This window comes from Carassius carassius, chromosome 41, assembly GCF_963082965.1.
Source record: "Carassius carassius chromosome 41, fCarCar2.1, whole genome shotgun sequence".
NCBI lineage: Eukaryota > Metazoa > Chordata > Actinopteri > Cypriniformes > Cyprinidae > Carassius > Carassius carassius.
The window spans coordinates 18,186,260-18,213,386 of record NC_081795.1 but is presented as its reverse complement, the minus strand read 5'-3'; the positions used below and the strand labels follow the sequence as shown (position 1 = coordinate 18,213,386).

General features: G+C 38.5%; 1 protein-coding gene across 5 annotated transcripts in view; it reads right to left on the bottom strand.

Annotated features, from left to right (window-relative positions):
* The window catches only part of LOC132122917 (cell adhesion molecule DSCAML1-like), a 142,825-nt gene extending 121,180 nt beyond the window's left edge, over window positions 1–21,645 (bottom strand). For all 5 annotated transcript variants that reach the window (XM_059533417.1, XM_059533419.1, XM_059533420.1 and 2 more), the window contains exons 1-3: window positions 20,984–21,645; window positions 8,007–8,327; window positions 2,347–2,493 (exon numbers count right to left, since the gene is read on the bottom strand). In XM_059533417.1, coding sequence (XP_059389400.1) covers window positions 2,347–2,493; window positions 8,007–8,327; window positions 20,984–21,380 — 865 coding nt within the window. In that variant the 5' untranslated portion in view covers window positions 21,381–21,645. The remainder of the gene's footprint in view (window positions 1–2,346; window positions 2,494–8,006; window positions 8,328–20,983) is intronic.
* Window positions 21,646–27,127: the final 5,482 nt, after the last annotated feature.

Here is a 27,127-nt window from a genome sequence, read left to right as displayed (position 1 = left end):
TGATGCGGATCATTTGAAATTTTTAGCTCGATTGATGTGCTGGGTAATCTTTAAGCAAAGAGTGTCAGAGTCAGTTTGTGAGACCTGGAAGTGTGACCTTCTGTTAATTCATTAAAGTGACTGCTTAATCAATTAAGCTGGAAGTCACAGTCAGCAACAACACAACAGATAGAGGAGAAAACAACAAAAGTGCTGGCATACAATCACACAAACGCACATCATGCCGCCAAGGTATACATCCCTATGGACGTTTCCCCACAATGCCCTGTATCGTCAGATGACCACTCACACGTCCGCATCTGTGACAACAGAGGAGTATTCCAAGCATGTAATCAATCGATACTTGCTGGAAACCTTTAGACCCCTTATACTGACACCCATTGACACAGTGGCTAAAGTGGATCAATGAGCGCTCCAGTGTGAAGGGCAGGGAGATGCACTCCTCCATTGAGAAAGATGAACTGAGCAAAGAGAGAAAGAGAGAGACTCTAGTCACTGATTCCATCTGACTTGGCCATTGTAAGCAGCACCTATTGATTTTCCAATCAACTACAAGGCCAGGGTTCACACAAATGTACACACACACTCCGCCACTTGAGCTAGGAAGTCCGCTACTCAAGAAAACTGCTACCTCGTTTGAACGCACACACAGAGCACTCTTGGCAGAATCATTTTGCTGCCTTTAGAGGGAATCTGATAAAGTGGAAAAGCATTTGTCCACTACCAGACTGGATTTATCCTACAAACAAACACATATGGAGGGTGGGAGTTATTGGGAAGATCTGAACACCATAATTAAGAGTTGAACCCCATGAAAGGAGGAACTTTTCAGGATTACGATACACTTTAGTGTCCTATTTATTTTTATGAATGCATTAGAGCAGTGTTGCTATGTTTAACTAAACCTAATTATTAAAAATAATTTTCTGTAATTGAAATAAAGTTGAAATTAATTATAAATGACAGTTTACAAATGTAAACTTAAAACGACGTTGAAATTAACTAATAAGAATGACAAAAGCAGGTGACAAAATGATTCAGATTTGTCGTGTTCTGGTGATTTTTGGTGTCTGTATCCTAAAAATGCTAGCGGATGGTATCGCACTGGACTAAGAAAGAAAGAAAGAAAGAAAGAAAAGGAAAGAAGTTGAAAATTTTAATTAAAACAAAAAATACAATAATAAAAGCTATTTTTTAAAGCTCCGTTTTTAAATGAAAAATGAAAATATGAATACATGCTATAATAGTACATAAAGAATATTATTCAAAATAATGCTACATTACAGAGGCATAAATCCTAACAATATCTAACAAATATGTTACATAAACCATCCTTAAACATAAAACCTAGCATGAGAAGTAGCTATAGTTTTTTTCCCCCTGTAATTTATGTGAAATATGTTTGTCAGTAACGACAGACCAACATCTGGTCCCAATCCAGTTAGACATACTGAGGCATAGCTTAAAGTAGGCTGAATTTGCAACCATGTTCGTCATTCTTGCCCAAATGTCCATGGAAATTACCCCCATTTGCTGATGGGGCATTACATGTCTTAATTCAGCTCCATTTTGTTGAGTTGTCCTATTTTTCAGTTTCCACTCCATCCAGACACAATGGGAGATATTGAGGCCAAAATGACTTAGGAATGATTAAAAGAGTTCCTCAAGACCACATTGAGAATAGTAGGGTAAGGCTAAAATCAAAAAGAGGTGCTTTCATTTTCATTTTCCTACTTATTTTAGCAAAGTATTTGTTTTCACCTGAGCGATGAACTACCAACATACTGATATACAAATGAGTGAATCTGCATTCTCATTTCAATACATTCCATGTATACTGTCTACATTTTTTTTTACACACAAACTTCCTTATGCAGCCAGTGAGAGGGTCGCCAACATTTCAAGTAGACAATTCTCCAATATAAAATATATTTAGATTATACAGTCATTGGAAATTACAAAGTATTATTTTGAGAGAACAAAAAGCTACGGTGCAACTTGCGAAACTGCCAAGAGAAATGCACAATCCATAGAATAGCGCAAAGCGGATCGATTTATTTCAGTTTCTGCAACCTTTGAATTAAAGGTAACATTGTGCAGAATAGATTTAAAAATGATAAAATGTGTTTGTAACAATGTTTGCATGTGCCTAAGGTTGCTGACTCGAATGATACCTGTTGTTTTCCACACTTTAAAACCAGAATGACCTTTACATAAACTGTAAACTGCAGGTGCAACAAGGGTTCCTTTACTTATTTAGGATCTACTGCACATCCAAAAGAAAGTATAACAGATTTCAAATCTGCTGTTACTTGAACAGCCCAGTCCTTGTGAGGTATGTCTTACCTGGGACGATGGAGACAGTGTCCTTCTCCCAGGACACCACACTGACGTACTCCTGCACAGCAGAGGGGATGAGGCACTTGAAGACGGCCACGTTGCCCCGCATGGACCTTTGGTCCGCCACGCGAACCGTGTAAGGTTCCCTGAACACTGTTCATGATGAGCCAGAAGACAAACAAAGGTTAAAATTGAATTATAAATTATTGTAAGTATCTTTATTTCAATTTTGAATTATTATGTTTATACAGATTATTTTTATTTTATTATATCAAACATCAGTATTAAATGCTATATTAATGGCAAACCCAAGAGTAATACATTTAAAAAAATCATAATTAGAATAATAATTCAGTCAATTGTACACAATAATTTAAAATGAATAAATAAATAAACAAATTTATTAATTAATACAAGACGATTAATTATATAAAATCTATAAATAAAATGTTTGAGAAAAAAATACAAATCAAATTCAACATTTTCCCCAAAGTGTGTCCTTTTTTGTGCATCCAAATAGACCTGATCTGAGACCAATGCTTTCATTTTATTAAACGTATATTGCTAGATTCTGAGATCTGAATCTTTTTTGTCAAGAGGTGTTCAAGAGTTCAGGAAGTGGCCTTTTTAAAAATCACCCTGGAAATGCATGCAGACGGCAATGAGTGGACGCCGCTGCACAGCCTCTGGAGCTGTCAGAAACATTTGCCCCTGCAAAAGGGACCCTCTCTGCACCTGACAACCGGAACCAGGACGAATAAGTCAATAGAGGAGAAGAACACACAAACCGAGCAGGGTACGACGATGTTATTTACGGGCGAGGAGATCCTCCTACGGTAAAGGGGAGCGACAAGGGAACGTGAGCAGATTAAAGGAGGCGATGAATTTCATTTTAATTTCAGAGACTCAATTTGCTTTGTGTCTTTCATCAACATCTATTTACTTACGGATTTTAATTTCTCCCTCGTATCTTTGGGGAAGTAACGCAAGACACAGAGCAAGGGCATCTCTTTCAGGAACATGACGCCGCAAATTTGATCACACAGTCGGGGGATGATTTCAGAGAACTCTGTGGGTATTGCAATTGGATTCGCAGGCAATTCAACTACACAGCTTTTTTCACCCCATCAGAAAAGAGACTGATCATAAGAATTCATGAAATGTGGTAATCACCCACAACCACACTCCTCACCCCCTCTTGTCTCACTTTCACTTTCTACCTCTATTTCTATATATATAATTAACGCCTGGCTTGCGGGTGAATTTCCTTGGCCATTAATAACCGCATCTGTCAGGTGCCAGAGTGTCACCCATAGCGAAGCGAATCACTGTCCTTGTCTGATGGTTAAGTCATGAATCATTGAGTCCAGTCATTATATTTCTTAATAAAATTAATTTTTTCTACATATTTAACCAGTTTATAAAAATAATAATATTTTAAGTAAGTTAAAACATGCTGTGTATATTTGCCCACTGTTAACTAACCAGCTTCTTACAGATGCAGATTAGATTTGAATCAATAGAACAAATCATTGATTGACTGTGAGTCTTGGGCCTTATTGAATTTCTAAAGATAAACGAACTCAAACAGGCCCTCTATTAGCTAGTTTTATATTCACCTCAACTCGGATTGTGCTACACTTGGTTGTGGAATGTTGTTTTACAGCGGTGGGAAGAGTGTAAACAAGCCAAAACAGCTCTAAGGCTTCAATAATTCATGCATAAAATTTACAGATGAATTTGCCGAAAACAATAGCAGATAGCATTTTTTATGGGCAAATGACTCCCCGTCTTCATGTGCGGCATCATTAGAATGTTACTGATGCCTGACTATACTCATCGGTTGCTTGGAAACGGACTGACACATGGGCTGGTGCTCTCTTTCTCCTTTTGCGCACACCAGGAGGACGGAGTCCTGTATCACCATCGCTTAAATAATTAACTGGAATGAAACCAAATACCTTATTTACTTATTCATGATGCAAGACGTTAAAAAAGGGGAAAAGAACCACACTGAATAAGAATGAGGCGGTGAAAGGTGCTCATTAATGTAATGGTGAAAAAAAAAATTAACATGACCTACCAGGAGGCAAGAAGCCAAAGAAACAAAGGGCTGAAAGAAAGGAAGAGTGAGTCTGTCACAGTGCACCTGTCACACTTGTCGCACAAGGTCTGTGTTTAACACTCAAGCTAACTTTAGACAAAATTACTAGGCCACTCTCCATTAAAACTGCTACTATAGGATTAAAGAGGTGATATAGTTAATATAGCACTGCTTCTTCTAGGCAAATTTCTGCATTTAACTCAAAGCCCTATTCATCTTTATACTCCTTTCAATTACCTGCTTCACACTACACTCAATCAAAGGATCCAAAGGTGGATGGATGGATGGATGGATGGACAAAAAGATGACAGACAGACAGACAGAGGTGGATGGATGGATGGATGGACAAAAAGATGGAGAAGATGGATAAACAGATGGAAAAAAGACCCAGGTAAACAGATAGATTGATAAACAGAGAGAAGGACAGATAAACAGACAGATGAAGATACACAGGAGAGACAGGCTCAGGAGACAGACAGACAGACAGACAGACAGACAGACAGACAGATAGATAGATAGATAGATAGATAGATAGATAGATAGATAGATAGATAGATAGATAGATAGATAGATAGATAGATAGATAGATAGATAGATAGATAGATAGATAGATAGATAGATAGATAGATAGATAGAAGCCTGTTTTTAGTATACAGGAAAATAGGGACACAGACAATTTACATCCTAAGAGCGAGACACTGTAAAAGGCTAAATGAAAAATGAACAGTGAGTGCAAGGAGGAACACACACACTCATATGAAGCCCTCATAGGGAGATTTTTATACATTTAGAGCTATCCACACAGGTGCCCGTGCTATTATTGGCACAGGATCAGCATGCAGGAGAGTGGGTGAGAAAAGAGGAGGAGGGAGAGAAAGAGAGAGAGAGAGAGAGAGAGAGAGAGAGAGACATGCATGGGGGGGGGGGGTCATACAGTGAGTTGTTAGATGTCATCATTCTCCAGTGCCACCTGAGACATTCAGTGCCACACCCTGCCCCTCCCCTCACCATACCCATGGTAACCCCTCAGTGCCAGGATCTGATTGGCTGGTGAGGGTGCCCCAGAGTTGGGTTCCCTAGGGCTCTGTGTGGGTTGCTAGGTCCACTTGCAGTTTTGCTGCATCTCAGCACTTAATTGATTAATTAGTGTAATTATCTGAGGCGAAAGTCACCCCCGTCTTGTCGCTGGTTGGTAGGTAATTCATTCCATCCTCTGAGACTTTAATGTTAATGCGGGTAAGGTGGAAAAAGTAGCAAGTACCGAACTCTCCTGGTTACATTTGAAGAATCATTCTAGCTGATGTTATTTATAATGGTGTGATATCGGCGGTGCTCGATGGGGTTATTTCTGGTAAATTCAGAGTAGGTGAATGTGTATGTGTGTGTGAGATGGGAACTCTAGCTTAGAGGACAGATGGAGACTGGGAGACAGGAGGGACACTGGCACTGCACAGCCTGGCATAAGAGTGAGTGTGCGAGTGTAAGGAGGTGTATGGATATCCCTCGCTGTTGCTGGGCGGCCAGCCCCACTCACGAGCGATGACCTTGGCACCGAATGGGAGGGTCAGTCAGCCAACTGTCTGTATCACCGTGTGCCCGTCTGTGCGCTGCCAGGTCAACAGGCCGGCCACTGGGACATCCATTTGGCACTTACATTCTTATTTAGGTTAGCAATATGGCGGCCACTACTTCTGCTGTTACTGCAGATGTTAAGAGCTCATGTTCCACATGTAACCTGTAACTGTTTCCCCTCTCTGCCACATCGCCTACGTTGACAATGCTCTTTTCTAAGTGCAATATAGTCTGTAAAGAAATGCTGATGGAAACTATAGCCACTTCACTCTTTCAGGGTACAAGTGCACATTATAGTAAGGATATACACAGAATCCAAAATGAACATGTTGAGGGCCAGTTCAAAATTTATAAGGAACATGCAATGTAATACAAGTCAAAATGTAAGAGAGATATTAGACTTATCACAGATATATGTAAGGGATATGTAAATATAGATTCAAACTCAAAGAGACAGGATAGTCTGCTTATGACCTGATATTTCATTCGGACCCAGAATACAGCGAGATGAACATCACGGAGCGCTAAACTCTCATGCAGTGTGTGTTTCATTCATACTAAAAGCCGGAGCGCACTCTCGCGCTGATAGTGATATCAGGAAACTCCTAATAAGGACAAAAGTGTCCAGCTATCGCTGTGGTTTTCACAGGAAAACAGAACCTTATGCAAACACGAAGACATTAATATACGATCACGACAATCGTCATCTCCAGCAGGTGATAAATAAAGTATATGAACAATGCAGTGCTAATTGACATAGCATTTATTACAGTATAGAAACTATTCTGCCTTATTATGTGATAAACAGTGTTTGTAGTATATAAACAAATCATTATTATTTGTTATTGTCCAGCATTTATAGATTTCTAAGCCAATTAGAAGCTAGAAATTAGAGAAAAATTAAAGTTGCCTATACTACCAGTCAGAAGTTTTTGAACAGTAAGCTTGTTTTTTTAAAGAAGTCTCTTCTGTTCACCAAGCCTGCATTTATTTGATCCAACGTACAGCAAAACAGTAAGATTTTGAAATATTTTTACTAGCCTATTTAAAATAGCTATTTTATATTTGAATATATTTCAAAATGTAATTTATTGAACATCCTGGATCAGTTTTTTCTCTCTTCTTTATTCTTTTTTTTATGTATTATAGAAGTATCGGATCGGGACTCGGTATCGGCAGATACTCAAAATCAAATGACTCGGACTCGGACTCGGACTCGAGGACAAAAAAACCTGATCGGGACATCCCTAATTATAATGGCTTATACTGTATTTTTACATGTTGTGTTGTGTATTTGTGTATTTGTGATCTGAGAAATGGCAAACAACAAGCGCTACTCTACACTGTACACTCTACACAATACTACAGCGATAATCAAAGTTATGCCTTTTTTTCGTGAACATTTGGGCGGTGTTACACAAATCTTTCCACAAAGTGACATAGACATGTTTGGGCATGTTTAAATGAGGTGTTTTAGGAGGCCATGGATGAATCTTAACTTTTATAAAGAATATCTCTTTGGATTTGAGACTTTAGTCTTTGCAACTTTATGGATCTTATCTATGTACGAACAGCTTATAACACTCAGAAGAGAAAGCTAAATTTGAAATTGCATCATATGACACCATAAAGAAAGATTTTGAAGAAAATGTAAAATCAGAAATGAAATAAATCCATATGATGCATGTGCAATATTGTTCTTTTTACACTATCAAACTTTAAGGAACATCAAAATATATTGAATAAAATCACGACATGACTTCAACTTTTTTTTTTCTTGGGAAATTGAGACTGGCTTATAAATTATGTATAATCATATGTCATACCACAAAGACCAGCACTGTCATGGGTTGTTCCTTGTGAGACTAAAACCATTAACAGCAAGTGGTTGTCAACACTGACCTTTACTCATTGCACTTTACTACCATATAAATATAGTGAATAGATGGATAGATGGATAGATAAATGGATGGGTGGAATCAGGTCTCACCTGCTTTGACTCGAATGCTAGGGCTGCGGATCTTGCCGGCCTGGTTCTCGGCAGTGCAGAAGTAGTCATTATCATGAATGAAGCTGTTGAAGGCAGAGGGGGAGAAAGGGTAGAGCTGCAGCGTGCCATTGGCGTGAACATGGCGGATGTGTGGCACGTCGTAGATGTCATCACCGGTGGCCAGGTACCACCGGAGGACGGCATGGGGGGCACCACCCGCAGGACAGGGCAGGGACACCCCCACTGAGCTGGAGAAGGTCACTCTCTGCAGGGAAGCATTCACAAAGTACAGCCGCGTCGAGACCACATCCTCGCTGTGCACTGGAAGGGAGACAACATGGTCAGTCGCGAAGTAACCAAAGCGATTTATTCTTCAAATAACACACCTGGACAGGAAAAGGGGCCAAAGCATGCTTGTTCCTTTGGATTACTGTACTTTGAAATCATAAAAGAATCACTGCATGTCATTCTGGCAAACTTCCACCTCAAATTCACATCTGGTGAAGTGCACGCCATGTTCTGATTGGATTATCCCAGAGACATTGCCACTGGGTCAGCAAAACTCAATTCAAATTTAGAAATCAATCACTGGATTGGGAAGATGATGTAACTACAAATTTTTTTATATCTTATTATCTGTCTGTCATTTTCCAAGTGCACAATCTACAATGAAAAGCTAAGGTCAGCTTGTCACTACTGTTGCTAGTCATAACTGTTTCCTAAAGACACAGTTAGGTTGTCGCATGTCCATCGTTCGAAAAAAGTTGGTTAAACATAATTAATGTTGATGTCATAACTACTCTAGCTAGTCATAACTGTTTCCCAAAGCTGCAGTTACTTTGTCACATGTTGGTTGTTCGAAACAATTTGGTTCAAACTTTTATTGATGTTTAAGCTGTCACATATTTGTTGTTCGAACCATGTTAGTCCATAATATTTGTTACAGTTTGCATCAAACAGGTGGTAGAGTAATAATTTATGCTTATTATTCAGTGCAAGAATGAAATAATAGCTGTATGATTCCGATGGCTATGCCCTCTAGAGTTTGATTTTGTTGGCAGTATTGTTAGTCAACTATGGTTGCAAGTTCAGTCATTAGCACATTCGTTGTGTTGAGATTCTTTTGATTAACTTAAAGATGTAGAATAAATCTATACCACAGGTCGAGAGCTATAGTTCCAACCATACAATTATGTGATAATGTTTGTGAATGCTAATTGGAACTATGGTTTCAGAAAACACCAAATCATTAAACTATATTGCTAACACACAGCTAAGGCTGTGAAGGACAGACTGTTTAAAAGTCTTCACAAGTGTTGTCAGCTCAACAATCTATGTTGTAAACAACAGTACATTTAAAGCAGTGTACTTCTACCCCTTACAGTTTTGTTTTTGTTTGTCAAAAATTAAATATCGAGCTACCCTGACTAAGGTCTATAGAATGTTGAAATGACTCCTTGTAAAACAGAAAATGCTACAATTTACACAAACGCAAACACAGAAGAAAATGAACAAAGCCAGATGCAGGAATCAGCCAGGCTTCCAAACAAAAGCCAACTTTGTCCACAGCAAGAGTGGATTTTACTCGTCAATCACGTCTTTTTATATGTATGTTCTTGGCAGATGCTTCCTTGCCAAAGCGATTTATCCTACCTTAACTCAAATGACAGCGATAACAGCACAGTTATAGGACAAGCATTAAAGAATATCACTAATCTAATATGTGTGCCGTATGAGCTGTGAATGCTGCCATCTGATAGGAGAATAAATAGGTCATAGAACCCCCGCTTTGTATCTACAAACCTCTCTGACAGCTAATGTGGATCAGACAATCATTCCCTCTTGGTGTATTACCAAATCCAGACTACTGTGAGAAAAGAGAAAAAAGGGGTGGTTTGTTTAAATTAATACACATGCTAATTTAGCAACATAGCTAATGATGTCCTTTAAAGGCAGCGTTTTAGCTATTTACCATTCTGGCATCTCTATTATCTGCAGGCTCTATTACGGATTACATGGTTTGGGTGGGATGACTCTGTATCTTTTTGTATTCAGAGAATTGCTTAGCTCAGCTCTGGCTCCAAGCCAAGGGAGACACAAGCCCAAAGCAAGAGAATTTTCTTCTAAGGCAATTACATTTAATTAATGCCCCCCACCAGGTTTATGTCAACAATGCCTGGATTAACCCCCTATTCGTGTGATTCTCATTTTGTTTGATAGAATAATGGTGACATGCTACCATGGCATTAAAGTCAGTGGGGTACCTATAAGCTTCCATATGCTGAACGGACAGCTTTGCAATACATATTAATTGGAATTTTTACCCAATAACAATGAATATTAAAAGAACAGTTCATCTAAAAAAATTAAAATATTGCTTATTTTAAATCAACGAAAGTCCCCATTTGCTTTCATTGTAAGGAAAAGAGCAGCTTGGAAATTCTATACAATACCTTCTTTTGTGTGACATGCAAAACAGTAATTTAAATGGATTTTGAAAGACACAGGATGTGTGTACATGTTAATATACTATTTATTTAATTATAATAATATTTTTTTTCTTACTTTTGACAGTTATAGGCTACTCAATTTAAAGGTTTACAAAGGACAATAATAATATAGTGATAATAAAATAGTGTTCCTGTAGCTCAATTGGTAGAGCACTGCGAAATCAAGCGCAAGGTTGGGGGTTCGATTCCCCGGGAACACATGATATGTAAAAATTGATATCCTGAATGCACTGTAAGTCGCTAAATGCATAAATTTAATTTTAATTTAATATTTATATTAATGAAAAAAAAAACACGCAAAATGTAAAACATAAATACATGCAAAACAAAATGAAGAAGAAGAAAAAAGTAATGCTAAAAAATTGAAAGGCTGAGATTAGAGCTAAAGCTTTAACTGGGTAAGGTGGGGGTTTGGATTCTTTCTCTCTCCATCCATCACTCTCTCTCCCTCTCTTTTTATGTTCCCATAGAACATGAAGGGATATGTTATGTGATTGGAATTTGTACGCCAGACGCAGAGAGTTAAATCCATATAATCTCCTTTCACATTTAACACACACAGAGCCTTCCTGGCCTGATAATCGCAGCATGGTGGAGGGCCTCTATCGCTTCCTCTCTCACTCTGCCCTGAGCGGAGGGCCGATTATGGAGGTGGGTGTCAGGTGCTAGGGGGCAAGAGTCCAGACAGGACCAGGTCTAGAGCGTACAGAGTGGTATGTTAGATGGGTGGGGTGTGCCAACAGAAGTCACAGGTTGCAATCGAATTAAATAAAATCCTTTTCATTGTTCACGCTTTGCATGAAAGCCTTGATTACATTAGAACAAGGTCTGGACTGGAAGTTCTCAACCTTTATAACTCCAAAGTCCCTACAGTCAAGGTTATTATTTAAAAGACTGCCTACATAACTATGATGTTTCCATTTCTTTCACAACATTTTTAATAATACAGTAAATACTACAGTAGGTCATTTAATAGATTTAAATGTTGTAAATAATGTGATTATGTGATAATGTCAAGATTTTTAAGAATTTTTCGTAGTTAACATTAATACATTGTTCCTATTTAAAATAAATAAAACAAAACAAATAGCTGTCACACTGATTTTAACTGTTTAAAGCAAAAACAACAAGTGTAAATATCTTTTAGGAGTAGAAAAGCAAATGTCTTGTTTGTCACGTTTTAAGAGGACAATTTTAAAAGTTGTCAATTTTGCTTGGTTGTATTCTGCAATAAAATAAATAAATACATAATGCAGTGCAAGAGCACTGAATTAACACTGTTGCATTTGAATTCATAATTTGTTTTATAACAATTTATAACGTTTAATTATTTTAATACATTAAACAATTGTTTATTTATTTTTAAGTAATCTTAAGGGAGTTCTTTAACCCCCTTGATAGTTTAAAGACCACCCACCCCCACCCCCACCCCAGTTTAGAACCGCTGGTCAACTCTCATTGTAGTGCCACAGTTGCAATGACAAGTCTAGGATTTGAAGCAAATGTTTGACCCAAGCCTTTGTCTAAATAACCTCTGGGATTCAGCATTAGAGTTAAACAGCAAAGATTCTTGACATGCTCAAAATGGAACAGTCCCTGGCTGCCGTCAGCCTTATGTGCTATTTGGGACAAGAGCAGAGTGCACTCTATCCTGGTTTCTGAGCTGTGACAAATATAATTCAGAGAGCCCTTTTCAGGACCATGGACAGTGACTAAATGGTCCCTAAACACATTTCAGCACTATAGACAGCGCCAATCTCCTCTCCATGGAAATGCAACTTAAAACGAAGCATAAACAAACATCTGTTAATCTTTAATAGCTCCTTTGATATATATATATATATATATATATATTTATATCAAAGGAGCCGTGAGCCGACCTGCTCATGGCGAAAGCAAATATAGACAATAGCAGAAAGCCTGCATGACAACACATCAGTTCACAGTAGATCTAAAGAAAACACAGCAACACTGAGAAATATGGTCATGGTCATATTGAAATGGGATGAAAAACAGGTCAACTGGTTAGTCCCCCTGCCCCCATCCCTTTTTGGCTTTACAGATTATAGCCTAAAGCATAAACCCCCATAATAAAGATTGTAATATCTATAATCTCACAGTGGGTTTCTGGGTAAGGGGTTGTGGATCCAAAAGGGACAGCCTGGGGATATCACCCCCACTGTCTGGGTGATGATGGCGGGGGGAAAGGAAAAGCTTGAGAGCAAGACAGCTGCAGTTTGTCCTCGATACTCACAGGTGTCACTTTTGTGAAGCTAATAGAAAGTCTTCCCATTCTCAGTTCTGGGCTACCATAGGACCTCTGTTCATAGGAGTCAATAACCTGAGCTGAAGAGGGCTTGTGAGTAACTACCCTAAAGGTGTGGTCACATTTACCATTCTTCTGTGAAATTTTGTTTGCAAAATTTATTCAATAGGAATCAATGCAATGGTGAGTTTTGTGTGAGTGCAAAAAAGTTCCCTATGCAGATTTCACTCAAGTTGGTCAGACAAAATTACCGCACTAGAAAGCTGCTTAGTTTTAAAGTTCGTGAGCGTTCATTCATCGCTACACTACTGACTATGTAAAATTCCCTACCTACATTTTGCTAATGTGACCTCACCTTAAAGCTGCGGAAAATGATATCATTACACTGACTGGCATAAAAGCATGCACAATTGCAAACTGTTTTATCCTTATCTGACGATTTCACACTTTTAAGACACAGTAAATAAAGTCATTGGTAAAACCTAATATATTATATCTAAATATTAGCGAATATTTGTTGCTTACAATAAAATGTCCACATACACAGCCAATTTTAAATGGCCACGAAATTACAATTTTTTTTTAGAACTACAATTAAAAAAATAATGACCAAAAACAGTTTTAAGAAGATAATTTTCATTAAAAAAATAAATAAATTATATATATATATATATATATATATATATATATATATGTGTGTGTGTGTGTGTGTGTGTGTGTGTGTGTACGTGTGTTTGTGTGTGTGTGTGTGTGTGTGTGTGTGTGTGCGTTGGTATGAAAGAAAAAAAAATCCTATTGTTTTCAAATTTTCTGAAGGTGATGACTGAAAAAACAGTTACTGATGACCAATAGTGACCAGTGTGCAGGTATTGTACATAATGGGCCAATCTTGGTGTATGAAAAGGTAGGATTTGCAGAAACAGTAAAAGCAATGTAATTACGTACATACAATGTATATAAAATTAAATACATTTTAATTAAATAAATACATTTAAAATCAATTTATGATTTTAGCAGACACATTTATCCAAAGCGACTTACAGTGCATTCAGGCTTTTTAAACCTAACAGTTTTTAACCTAACGTGTCCCCTGGGAATTGAACCCACAACCTTGCACTGCTAACGCAATGCTCTACCCCTTGAGCCACAGGAACACCTATGTATATGTATAAAGACTGTCGAGAACATGTCAATAGGAAAACAAAGCCAAAACCTGGTCACTAAAGTGAACATATTTGTTGATACTGTGCATGAAACCACAAAAAAAAAGAAAAAGAAAAAGAAACCTTGGAAACATATCAACAGCAGTACCCACATAAACCACACAAAAATGACTGACCACTGTATCTAAGGACTTCATATGTCCATGAACAAATGTTGAGATATTTAGGATAGATGTTCATTAATTTAGGGGAGTCTTAAAGAGAGAAAACCCAATTTCTTCTCCCTTTGTTCTGACTTCCGTGTGAGGGCTAACGAAGCCCTGCAGCTCCTTGCCATTCTCTGTGCCATATGCCAAACATGGGAAAGGGCTGGGAATGCTGAAGCGCTCCATTAATGATGCCCATTTTCCCTATCTATCTGTCTAACTCTCAAGATGCACGCACTATTCTCCACCCACTTCCTCAAACTGAAAAAAAAAATCCTGCTCAAAATTGTCTTTGCTCATCATTTCCTGTTGTTTTTCTTTCCTTCTCACCATCTCTTCCTGTTAATCGCCTTCCATTTTCCTCTTTCCCATATTTCTTTTTATGTGGTCCTTTTTCTTGCACATTTCTTGCACATTTTCTTGTACAACACACACACTCACTCACACAGACACACACACACACTCACACACTCACGCACACACACACGCACACACGCACACACGCACACAGACACACACACACACACACATATATATATATATATGCCATTTTCATTTAAACTGAACAAACATAGATAGATAGATAGATAGATAGATAGATAGATAGATAGATAGATAGATAGATAGATAGATAGATAGATAGATAGATAGATAGATAGATAGATAGATAGATAGATAGATAGATAGATATTTTTTTGTTCTCTCTCAGTTGCTCATCTGCATTTGCTTAGAAACACACACTCTCTCACACACACACACACATGCACACGCATAGATCTTCACACCCTGTCCCCAAAGAAATCCACACACAAACTCTCTTTCGATCACTCTGTCTCACCTACATAAATATGTCTAAATGCAGACACATATTTTTGGGGCACGCAACTGTTCAACAACAACACAATTCAACCATCCATTTGCCTCCCAGTTAATTTATTTGCTGATTGTTCAAGGGCCATTTCCGCTGTCAAGCCTGTCTTTATCGCGCTACAATGCAGCACATTTTTATTTATTTTTTACAGATTCCAGTGTCATAATGTTTTCTTTAACCTTTTAAAATAACTCATGAAATTAAGAGAGGGGCTGACTTTCTTTTTTACATTTGCTCAGACAACCCACTTATCAAACCGATAATCATTTATGCACGGTGCAGTCAAGGAAAAATCAATACTACAGGCACTGAGTAACTTCCAGCTGAGTCTAAAGTCAGCCCTACACTACATCCAGTTATAAATGGGTTACGATAGCAAGAATGAGGTGTGTGTGTGTGTGTGTGCGTGTGTGTGTGTGTGTGTGTGTGTGTGTGTGCGTGTGTGTGTGTGTGTGTGTGTCTGTGTGTGTGTGTGTGTGTGTGTGTGCGTCTGACATTTCTTCATTGCTAGGCTGAGAAGGACACATGTACACTTGTGTTTAGATTACATTAGAGCAGATCTTGCCTGCCACTGTTGTCCCTGTGATTGTTCAGTGCTTTGCGTGAGTGAGCTCGAGTGGATTGGAAACCAGTCACATGTAACCTCAATTGTATGGCAGTCTCTTTAAGAAGAGAGTGAGAGAAAAGTGGGAGAGTAGAAGAGGTATATATCTATCCGTTTGGTTATATAATTAGCATTTTACATGCATCTATATTGTTCACTTTACATAATGAATAAAATATATGGTCATGTATGCGAGTGAGGCTGATAAACGTGGTTTGAAATGCATTAGGGTTTGGATTTTGAAACAGGTGAGGGTTCTCCCTTATTTGCATGTTACTGCAGCGTTAGAAAAAAAAAAAAAGAAACACACACACACACAAATAAAAATAATAATAATTCAGCATTTGCAGAAATAGCTCAGACTTCAAATTATGATTTTGGAGTTTGAGAGTGTCAGTCTTCTCAATGCATTTTTTAAAGAGTCAATAAAATGTGTATTTTAACAAATCCCCTGTGTTTCAGGTAGATTATAAACTGTAGTCTAGATATTTTAAACTGTCCCTCTTTACCTATAAGTGAGATGTAGGTTATCTGCAAAAGGAGCTGCATGAATCATAACTTCTGTGGTTCTTGTTATTAGAACAATTGTTTCAAAACTAAACTGACATTTAAACTGATTATTATTATTATTATTATTATTATTATTATATTTTTAAGTACACACACACACAAAAAAAATAATAATAATAATAAATCACTTGCTATTCTTAATTCAGACCATTTATAATCTGATCTGTTGTTAACGGTTAAAAGAAAATATGTAATCTTATTAAAATCAACATTTTTTTCAGTGTATTAAATATAAATCCAGTTTTGTCTATATACAACATTAAACTACTTTAATTTGTAAATTAACATCTATCAACATATAGTAAGATATCAAAGTTTTGGACACACACCCACACTCACACAAACACTGTAACACACCATCACGTTAGGGACACTGGACACAGAAAAGACTTTTACCTGAATGTTTATGCTATGCTAGTCTTTTGCATACAATTATAGATAATCAGTATTTAGTCTAACTATTTATATCTTTCCTATTAATAACTTATATATAACTTATGTATAACTTTTTAAACTTTTTTTTTGAGAGTGAATATGTTTATGATATTTAAATCTATAATGAAATTATATTGACAGTTGTGATGTTTTCAGTGCACATTAGTTCGCAAAGGAAAGCGCCAGAGCAGCGTTCTGTTGCTATGGTTACCTCCTCAGGCTACTTCTGTTCACGAGCGACTACTTAGTGCAATAATTGTAGCAAACGTGTATGCTTATTAAAGTCTATAAAAAAAAAAAAAAATTATTCGGACTCTCTAGATCGGTTGCCTTGCGCGCAGTGTCTGGTTTGGATGGACAGGTGTCCCCGGCGCGTCTCGTGCGGCAGGTGCTGTGGTCACGTGCTTAACTCACCGGCAGGCGAGGTCACCTGTCGGAGCGGAACGCAAGAGTGACACGTAGATTCTTATTTTGACCGCACTTCAGCTGAAATGGCAGGTGGGACGCGGGGTATGATTTTAGGTGGAGAGGGGAAAAATAGCATGGCGCTTAAGCCAGTAAATCTCAGCGGTTACATTTGTGACGCCAATTTTCTTCTGAGAGCTGCTGATGTATTTTACACAGAGTTCAGACTGTCTAGATTTGATATGGATATTTTACATGTCTGGTGTAAACTGCCACAATAGCCTACCAGAGCTGATTAATTCCATAAAAGGAAACATGTAAACCATGCTATAGTACTGTACACAAAGCTACAGCTAATAGGCTATATTTATAATGTCTAAATATAATATCCAGAGGGTCCATTATTAAAAACCAAAACACATTAAAACGTGCTGATAATCGTTGATTCTAATGTATTTTTCCAATTCCCTATAAAACATTACAGCGTGATAACAGTCTTAAGTGTTTGAAACTTTCTTGACCACCGAAGCATTTTTAATGTTTCCCGCCGTCACAGGAATAAAACATGCACTTTGTGAAACTTTTCTGAAACTTTTGTGTACAGTACGCTAAAAAGTGCTATATTGGACTAGCCTATTAAAGGAGTGAAGTGATTTAGCTAGGAAAAATTAGGGATAAAAAATAATGATAAAGACAACAAATAACAAAAAAACAAATTCAATTTAGGACAGTCGTGGAAGGTCCTGTTAAGTCTAAACCATCTCATTCTCAAGTAAACGAAAAGTTTAAGTAACATATTACTACAGTTTATGAGAGTAACGTGTTTATAACTGTGACTCATGCTGCTGTCACATAAGGCTTCACTCTTTGTTTTTATAGAGGAAGTATCGTATTATAATGATCGCAGTGTGTCTCCCGACAAAATTACATAGAAGAGAGAAACAGGTGTATATGACAAGTATAACGAGACAGAGAGATAGGCAGATCCAGACAGACAGAGAGAGAGAGAGAGAGAGAGAGAGAGAAAGAGAGAGAGAGAGAGAGAGAGAGAGAGAGAGAGAGAGAGAGAGAGAGAGAGAGAGAGAGAGAGAGAGAGAGAGAGATGGAGTCCTTATGGCCAATGACCTGATTTAGTTTTGGAGTGGGGGATGCGGCAGATCTCCTACTAATTGCGCAGCTGGGAAGAACGGGATTTGATGGGGGGAGAAATAAACCAATTTTGCATATTTCCATGAAGGGGAGACCGGGTGGGATGGAGGTGTCCTGATGTGGAGAGCAGGTTTGACATTGCGAGCAGTTTGGAGGTGAAAACACATTAAAGTGGGCTTTTTTATGTTAAACTATTTCTGTTATGGTTGATGTTAGACATAAACATGCCAGTTAATAATTCAAATAATAATAATAATAATATGTCTCACTCTTAACGGCGTATTGGACGTGGCAAGCTCATTTCAATCACATTTTAATTTAAGAAAATGTTCAGAAAATCGGATCAGGCCGGATAATATCGCAGCCACCACACAAATCTGAGGCCTGACGACTGCTGATCCTTAAAAATAAATATTGGACAGACACAGGTACACACACACACGGACCCACACTGCCCACAGCCACTTTATTCTATTCAATATCACATGAAGCCAGTCTGTCATAAACTAAATTAATAAAGATAAACATCTGTTAAAACGTTTTGTTTCAAATTCTAAACACACTTGAGATCTGTCAAACTAAGTGTACACAACATCTTACACTAAGTGTACAATCATATATATTCTGTTAGGGTCTTCTAAAGCCAACACAAAATACCTCAATAAACTATGGCATTATTAATCAGTTTAATAATAAAAAAATAAAAAATAAAAAAGATAAACAATTTGCCATTATTTTTTCTAATAATAATAATAATAATAATAATAATAACAATAATAATAATAATAATAATAATAATAATAATAATAATAATAATAATAATAATAGTTGTAGTAGTAGTAATAATAATAATAATAATAATAATAATAATAATAATAATAATAATAATAATTAGCTGATCCTCGAGACGGGAATTTGCCCTGGATCCGGTTTCCCAGACCGGGGTTCAGGTGTGAAGGCAGGGGGGTAATATGCTACAACTTGCCCGGGTCACGATAATGCATAATAATACATGAAATGACTTTATTTAGGCTACAATGATTATTCCCTAGCCAAAAAAACGACTAAAATGTGTTCTTATGACAACATACAATTATTTCGGGAAATGTGTGAAAAGGGGTTTTAAGGGGAAATGCTTCTACTTTCCTTGAAAGTGGAAAAGATGGAGGCCCGGCCCTCTCTGAAAAAAAAAATAAAATAAAAAAAATACGCAGTCCTAATGCATATGCATGTATGATAATTGATGTGCTTTTTACATCTCCTATCGACCGTGTCATCAGATCGCAAGATACATGATAAGAAATATATTGTGAAAATGACAGAAAACACCATATAAATATACGAAGACTAGAAAATAAAAAGAAAACGTGGCAAAAAATAAAAATGTAAGTTTGTTTGTGACCTCCGTATCCCGTTTTTACGCCCTACTGCACCCTTCCTCCCCCATACAAGAACACACACACACATTAATATACACCGCAGTTCTCTTTCACAAACCCTCACACACTAAAAGAGAGAGACAGAGAATAATTCTGACCTAACATCCTCGAACAAACGACACTGTAAATTAAAATACATAAAATAAAAATGCCTTCTCAATTTTAAGCCTCAAAACTCGAGCAGTGTAAAACCAGGTAAAGCATTTACATTTGAACTGTTGGTGGGTAAATAATAGCAATCCATACTTGACAAAGCAAAATCAGATAAACAACATTCCCAAACCGATTTCATCCAAAAAAAATATTTTGTAAGTTAATTTTAGAGGGGGGAAATATGAGCAAAAACTAAAAGCACATCTCCAAGGCAGGAGGGTGAGGGAAGGAGTGGTATATATGCTGTGAGATGTCAAAAACGAAATTCTTCAGGAGACCTCATGACATAAATTGATGCGTAAAACTAACAGAATTAGCAAATAAATAACCTTAATTATGATTTCAGTAAACAACATATTTGTTTGGCATTTATACAAATTCAGATGTGCCTTATCAAAACCACCATCAGCACAGCCAAACCAGGAATCTGTTGGCATAGAAAATGGAGGACCACTAATTGCACCAGTGCTAATTGGAAATGAGGCTGCATTTGCCATTCTATATTTTTACAGGATCTATGCAGATATATTCATCCTCTACCAAACAAACAAAAAATAAGCACTTTCATTACAACATATCTATGATTAATTCCCATAAAGGCATACAGCAGCATTTTGCTATAAACAAAGAACAGACATATTCAAATCCTAGGACATTTACATTCTTATTCATGTCCAGTAAAAAAAGTGCACCGAGGCAAACAAATTCCTCCCTCACTGACCAACTCTACTTTTCCCATCAAACAAACTACAGAAGGCCAGAAGTGTATGGTAAATACACACGACCGATGCAAAATCTGATCCCGTTCTACATATTCATATCTCAACAGCATATTCATATCTTGCATACAAATCATGCTATCTCCCCCATCTTTGCGCACGGGAACATGCAGATCCTAAAGCCTCCTAATCTCCCTTTCGTCGATCATCGACTAGAAAAAATTATTTCCCACATTTTAAGCAACTAAAAACATTTCGAAGGAAGTTGTGTTAGTTTTGGAGCGATAGAAACTTCAAATCCAGATATGTGAGCGCACAATAAAATAAATTGCTGAATACCCGTTCATTAAATTTGTAACAGTGAAATTTTTCAGAAATTTTCACTTAATTTAATTTAACATAGGCCTAGTGCAGTTTTATTTCAACATTATTTGAAAAAAAGAGAAGAAAAGAAAAGAAAAAAACATAAAATATACTGACTACATACCTTCTTGAAAAGAATACAGCAGGAGTAAAGTTACCAGCCACATGCCATAAATAGCAGGTATATTTCTCAGGAATGTTTTGCAATCCCGACGTGTGCACAGTGCAGTATTCGGCCAGGCGAGGCTCCGTGCAGGAGTGGTGACGATGCTCCCCGGCGATCTCTCCAACCCTAGTCCCGGACTCGCCAGCGCCGAGAAGTGGGGAAGACTTTGGTCCCGCCTCTCGTACCCTCCCCTCCGCGGGACCGTCATCCAAGCTGCCCCTCCTTCGGTAGTCAAATGGTACGACGAGATGGAGAGGTGCTGGTGCGGGGCCAGAGAGAGACACGGCAAGGACGGCGCGCGGAGTTTTGTTGGTGGGGGTGGGTTGAGTGCATCAGGGAGGACAGGACTTAACATGTTGTTGTTGTTTTGAGAGGTCCACGTGGCTGGAGAAAGCCGGGGCGTTCTGTGGCACTCAGTTTTACCTTAGCGCACCTGGGAACTAAATAGCTGCTTTTTACGCACGGATGATCACTTTTCGCGATGACAATGGCTTACCTTTTCCAGCCAGAAATCTTGTATTGATGCAGCGCTGCTGAAAAAAAAAGTTTAAACCTTGTCCATTCTCCCAGACATTTCTATTTGCTGGTTTTAGGCACTTTTCAACAGATCAGGACGGAAAATCGAATCGACCTTATACTTTTTGGACACCCTATACTTTTTTTTTTTTTTTTTTGCTGCAGGATTGAGCGTCATTTTAAAATTAAGTTCGTGTAAACGTTGTGCGTAAAACGCTCCGCGTACGTTTCTTTCATGTCACTGCTCATTGAGTGACTCGCGTGCGTCCTAGAGACACTGCACGAGACCGTGACACGCTCTCTTTTTTACGTTCACGCATGTGAATGAAGGAGAACGCGAGCTTCGGAGGCGCACCGAGTAATGTCTGAATCGCCGGCATTGTTCCGCGCGAGGAATGAGAGAGGAATGACATGTGAGGAGCGTATCGTGTATTGTCTCGAGTGGCGGATAACGCTCACAGACCACCCCGGCGTTATCTGTCTGGTATAGTGCCTTACACCACTCAAGTCTGCAAAGAAGAAGAAAAAAAAGGATTAGATTTGATTAAACAGTGGAAATCGTTATTAGGCAGCATTATTAAACCCTCACAATTCAGATAAGGCAAATCGGTATAGCATTTGACAGTTTTTGCATGGAAATTGGCAACCCCTTCATCTTAAGAGGAAGAAAACAGTGTGATGGATGTCTGTGGAGTATTTTGACAATGATATGCAACAATGTCAGAGTACATGTCTGGGTGTAAAATTACAATATGGCACACAGCACACTACCCCCCAGGGCAACTTAAGAAATGACAACAATGTGTAGAGTGATAGTCTGCTACCAATGGTTACAGTGTTTGGTTTGATGGTTCTGCTCCAGCACTCTGGCTCCACACTCCCACATCCTCTTTGGGTAATTATTGAACTGTAACATGCTGTACTACTATTGATGACAGACTATGTGCAGCCCTGTCAGAGAATCAGCCGATACGGAAATCCATCACACTAACGTGTGATTCTACACATAATGACAGCAATGTTTCGTTGCCCAGCCTCAAGCACACGCAATGCCTGGCCAGTCTGCAACAGACCATTGCAGTGGAATAATCCTAAGTGAACTTATGTTGTCATCGCAGAACATTTTTTACATTAAAAAAAAAATATAAATTATAACTACTCTGCCAAAACTTGAATTCCACAGAAATGTCTTTACATTTCTACAAAATGAGAACATATTGCAAAGTTGCATATTTTGTTTAATTTCATTATGATTCCGGCTACAAATATAGGTCTTTCTGCTTTTATGGCCCTATTTGAAAAAGTTTTAATTTTGAGGAGTAGAAAATTCACAGCATAAGCAGAGTTTAACCTGGTTGAACATTCTTTAATATCAGCCACTAACTATACCATAGAGGACATTTGCAGGCTCCTAACATCATAACTGTCAGAGGGCAGAAAAAATACAATTGCACCTTTTAGGAGTAGCACTAATTGCCACTGAGCTAGTAGCTTCAAAGGGTTCACATTAGAACCTTAAGAGGACCCTTAAAGTAATAAACTTCACTTTTTAAAGTAGATAAGGTATTTTCAGGGTACTGCCCCATTATCAAACTAAAGGTATATTTTTTTGCACATTTTTTCCTGAGAGTGACGTGGCAGGGACAATGTTGTTGCTTGTCCTTGACCGATAACTTCCCTGATTTTGGGGTTGTTTAATCTTGAGACCAACAAATCCAGTTAGAAATCAGTGACTAATAGGATGAAGCAGAGTGGCACACATATATGAAATGCATATTACTATTTTGTGTCAAATGGGGCAACTCCTGACAAAATAGGGTCACTTAGCCAGTGTCAAGACCAGTTCATTCCAGTCCAAGTCAGATCAAGACCTGAAGAGGGTTGAGTCCAAGTCAGGACAAAGTCAACATGCTCCTGTGTTCAGTAGTCTTGGACTGGGACAAGAATGCACTGTTCTCGAGTGCAACTCTGAACTTGGCCATTGCATGGAGGTTTACCTTGATCATACACATTGGAATTTTTCCTCTACTAACTTCCTGGATACTTCTGAAAGCAACATGTATTGAGGTTAACTGGTTAAGATACACCTCTTTTCCTGCAGTGGTTTGTATGGAAAAGAATACGCAGATAATAGAACAGTTGAGCACATTAACCAGACTATTTGTTTCCTACAGAAGCCTTTCTCTACCTCCCCTTTTCAACTCAGTTATGTAACAAGTGGAAATATAGAAGATGGAATGCTACCCTTACCCTCCCACACACTTATAGAGATACACACACTTTCAGAAAGGAAGTACAAGCCACACTGGCTGAAAGAAATCTAGTGACTGTGTATCTATCTACACAATGTGCATCAGAGAGGAAGTGACCACTGACTGGCCGGAAGGCAGCGACTGTTGAAATCATTGCTAATACAAATCATCTGCATCGCTCTCTCTCATCTGTTGCCTGGAGAAAAGCAGAGAACGAGAGAGAGAGTACGCCAATGAGGAGAAGGTAGGAGAGAGAGAGAGAGAGAGAGAGAGAGGAGACGGCAGAAGCGGGTGGGCTAATGAGAACGGTAATGCTAATACACAGACAATCAGAGTCCCCCCTCAGGCCACGGCTACATGGTAGAATCATATTAACGCTAATGTTATCTGGTATTAATGCAGAGAGCCCCCTCCCTAACCAAATGCCTGCAAGGTCACTGAGGGTAGAGGGTGGTAGAATAGTGTAAAGGAGGGGGCTAGGGTGGGCGCCTTCCCACCTCAGCCACACACAGGTAATGGGAGGGCACTAAACGCTAGTCTTCCATAATGGTGGCTAACATGCCCCATTTCAGTTCCCCCTGCAGAACAGGCCGCCTGTTAGTGTGCTATATGCAAACTAGCGGCATGCAGATCCAAAATGGCGGCTGAGGAGGCCCAGATGGTGAGCTGTTCTGGTTTAGCATGGCGGTGCAGCGGCGCACAGTTTCGCTGGAGCTGCACTGGCGCTAATTAGCCAGCTTGATACAGAACCGTACGCCATGTTACGCTCGCCAGCATTAGTCAAATGAGTCAGTGAGGAACCTGTGCATCTGCGCCTGCGTGCCGGTCTGTTTTTTAAAAAACCAAATGTTTTTCATTTCAGAATTTTTATTCTGTCTTATTTTTTTGAGGAGGGGTTTGTTTTGCGTTGACGGAGATGAGGATGTCAAACCCGAGCTTTCGGGATGAATCTGGTGTATTAGAGGGTGGGTGTGATTGTGTCTATGTACATGAGGGAGTAAGTGAATGAACGTGTACGGAAACAGGAAGATATTTCTCTCTCTCCCTGCAGCCTGTTGAGGGGGGAGAGATTGGGGGAAAGAGGAAGGTGGTGAAGCGAGACGTCAGGGGGGTGTTAATTTATTCAAATGAGCAAGGGAGGATAATGAGAGAGAGAGGGAAAGGAAGAGAGAAAGAGGAAAAGAGAGAATGGGGGGTTGGTTGTCTTTGCAAATCTCTCATCTCCTGATCTTCCTATTTTTTTATGTGTTTATCTTACAAGTCTCTCGCCATTATGGACTGCAGTGGAGCAGGAACTGGAGAGAGGAGAAGAGTCGGGAAAAGGTGAAACAGGCAATTTGTAGATATGTATTCTGAAGGAAAATAAAGGGAGATACCAGAGCATATATATATATATATATATATATATATATATATATATATATATATATATATATATATATATATATATATATATATATATATATATATATATATATATATATATATATATATAGTCATACATAAATTCCAAAATCAAATAAAAAAAATATAACTCAATAACCTGAGTTTTAATTTTAATTTAATTCTTCTTAATTTGAAAGGAATGAGTACTTGTATGAACTAGGGGTTAGCCAGTAACCCAACCTAACCCAGTGAATGATTTTTTATATATTTGCAAATCAAATTAATACAAATATCTTTTTCACAAAATTGAATCTTTATCATGATTGCTCATGCTGATGAGGACAGGGATGATTTTTTCCCGCTCCCTTGGACTTGGGTGTGTATGTAAGGGTCAGTGGGTGATAACTATATGCAGTTCATTTGAAAGTATTACAATATTACTGGCATCTAGTGGGAGGATCGTGCAATGCAGACTGACTATCTATCTATCATCTATCTATCTATCTATCTATCTATCTATCTATCTATCTATCTATCTATCTATCTATCTATCTATCTATCTATCTGGAATAACCACATTAAGCATCCGTATTCATTAGGCCTTGTGGGCTTTAACCACTTCACTTTTGCAGTACGATGTTGTTTCCATCCATAGAAGAAGTTTCCATCCAGACCTGTGTGTCTAGATTGTATCTCCATTCCCACGCTACAGTGGCCCCCCTCCAAGTGGATTTATTTTCACTACAAGTTAAACCAGTCTATGCTTAAGCTCTAATCAGGGGTGTTAAAATGCTGACCAGCTGTAACAAGACCTTGTGCACTCGTGTATTCCCTTCTCCGTGTGTGGGAACCTTCAGGTGCTGACCCTCTCACCATTAAAGGGTTAGTTCACCCAAAAATGAAAATGAACCTGTGTTTTACCCACCCTCGAGGCATCCTAGGTGTATATGACTTTCTTCTTTCACACAAATACAGTCGGAGTTATATAAAAAATGGGGGGTCTCCTGTAGTGAATCCATGCATTTTTGTGATTCACTACAGGAGGCCTTTATTGACCACCATTTAAATGCTTTATATACGTAAAACAATTAAGTTATATAATAAAAGTAATATAACATTTTAAGTAATAAAATGATTCTTTATATACTCAGACCCCCTTAAATGTTTTACTCTTTGTTATATTGCAGCCATTTGCTAAAATCATTTAAAAAAATGTTGACGGTTTTGCAGATTTATTAAAAAAGGAAAACTGAAATATCGCATGGTCCTAAGTATTCACACCCTTTGCTGTGACACTCACATATTTAACTCAGGTGCTGTCCATTTCTTCTGATCATCCTTGAGATGGTTCTACGCCTTCATTTGAGTCCAGCTGTGTTTGATTATACTGATTGGACTTGATTAGGAAAGCCACACACCTGTCTATAAAAGACCTTACAGCTCACAGTACATGTCAGAGCAAATGAGAATCATGAGGTCAAAGGAACTGGCTGAAGAGCACAGAGAAAGAATTGTGGGAAGGCACAGTTCTGGCCAAGGTTACAAAAAAAATTCTGCTGCACTTAAGGTTCCTAAGAGCACAGTGGCCTCCATAATCGTTAAATGGAAGACGTTTTGGACGACCAGAACCCTTCCTAGAGCTGGCCGTCTGGCCAAACTGAGCTATCGGGGGAGAAGAGGTGAGAGAGGTAAAGAAGAACCCAAAGATTACTGTGGCTGAGCTCCAGAGACGCAGTCAGGAGGTGGGAGAAAGTTGTAGAAAGTCCACCATCACTGCAGCCCTCCACCAGTCGGGGCTTTATGGCAGAGTGGCCCGACGGATGCCTCTCCTCAGTGCAAAACACATGAAAGCCTGCGTGGAGTTTGCTAAAAAACACCTGAAGGATTCTCTGGTCTGATGGGACCAAGATAGAACTTTTTGGCCTTAATTCTAAGCGGTATGTGTGGA